This window comes from Antrostomus carolinensis, unplaced genomic scaffold (genome assembly GCF_000700745.2).
Source record: "Antrostomus carolinensis isolate BGI_N321 unplaced genomic scaffold, ASM70074v2 scaffold15346, whole genome shotgun sequence".
In the NCBI taxonomy this organism is placed as follows: domain Eukaryota; kingdom Metazoa; phylum Chordata; class Aves; order Caprimulgiformes; family Caprimulgidae; genus Antrostomus; species Antrostomus carolinensis.
This window is the reverse complement of record NW_010319903.1, coordinates 3,586-4,037: the sequence shown is the minus strand read 5'-3', so window position 1 is coordinate 4,037 and position 452 is coordinate 3,586. Positions and strand designations below refer to the sequence as shown.

The following is a 452-nucleotide window of genomic DNA, read 5'->3' as shown; positions in this document are numbered from 1 at the left end:
CAAGGTCCCTTCCAACCCCTGATGTGATTCTGTGACTCTGTGACCCAGCCCCAAAATTCCCACATGTTTTTTTTTGGTGACATTACCCGATGGTGGCCAAGACTGTCAGGTACTGGTTGATCTGCACCATGGCAGCATCGAGGAGGGTGTGGATGTTCTGGAGACACTGTAACCTGGCTTCTAGATTCTGTCGATCGTGACCTTCCATGGCTCGAAGTTCTTCTTCCGTTAACCCGGCAAAGCCGGCCGGCGCGGCATCGGTGGGAAACCTGTGGGGGGAGAAAAAAGGGGTGAGGGGAGAAGTCCTGGTAGGGGGTGAACCCTAAAAAAATCTCACCCCCATCTCACCAAAGAGGGGTGGCCACGGCATTCCCATCCATGGTGGTGGGAAAGGAAGACCTGGCACCGTCCCCGCCGCCGCTGCCGCCGCCGTTTCCGATCCGGCGTTGGTG

At 57.1% G+C, this 452-nt stretch overlaps 1 protein-coding gene across 1 annotated transcript in view; it reads right to left on the bottom strand.

Annotated features, from left to right (window-relative positions):
- Window positions 1-82: 82 nt before the first annotated feature.
- LOC104526085 (E3 ubiquitin-protein ligase synoviolin-like) overlaps window positions 83-452 on the bottom strand; it is a gene marked incomplete at its 5' end in the record, with an annotated part of 3,486 nt that continues 3,116 nt past the window's right edge. Inside the window, 3 exon segments of the mRNA XM_010169436.1 lie at window positions 83-252; window positions 255-269; window positions 349-450. Of these exon segments, the coding sequence (XP_010167738.1) occupies window positions 83-252; window positions 255-269; window positions 349-450 (287 nt within the window).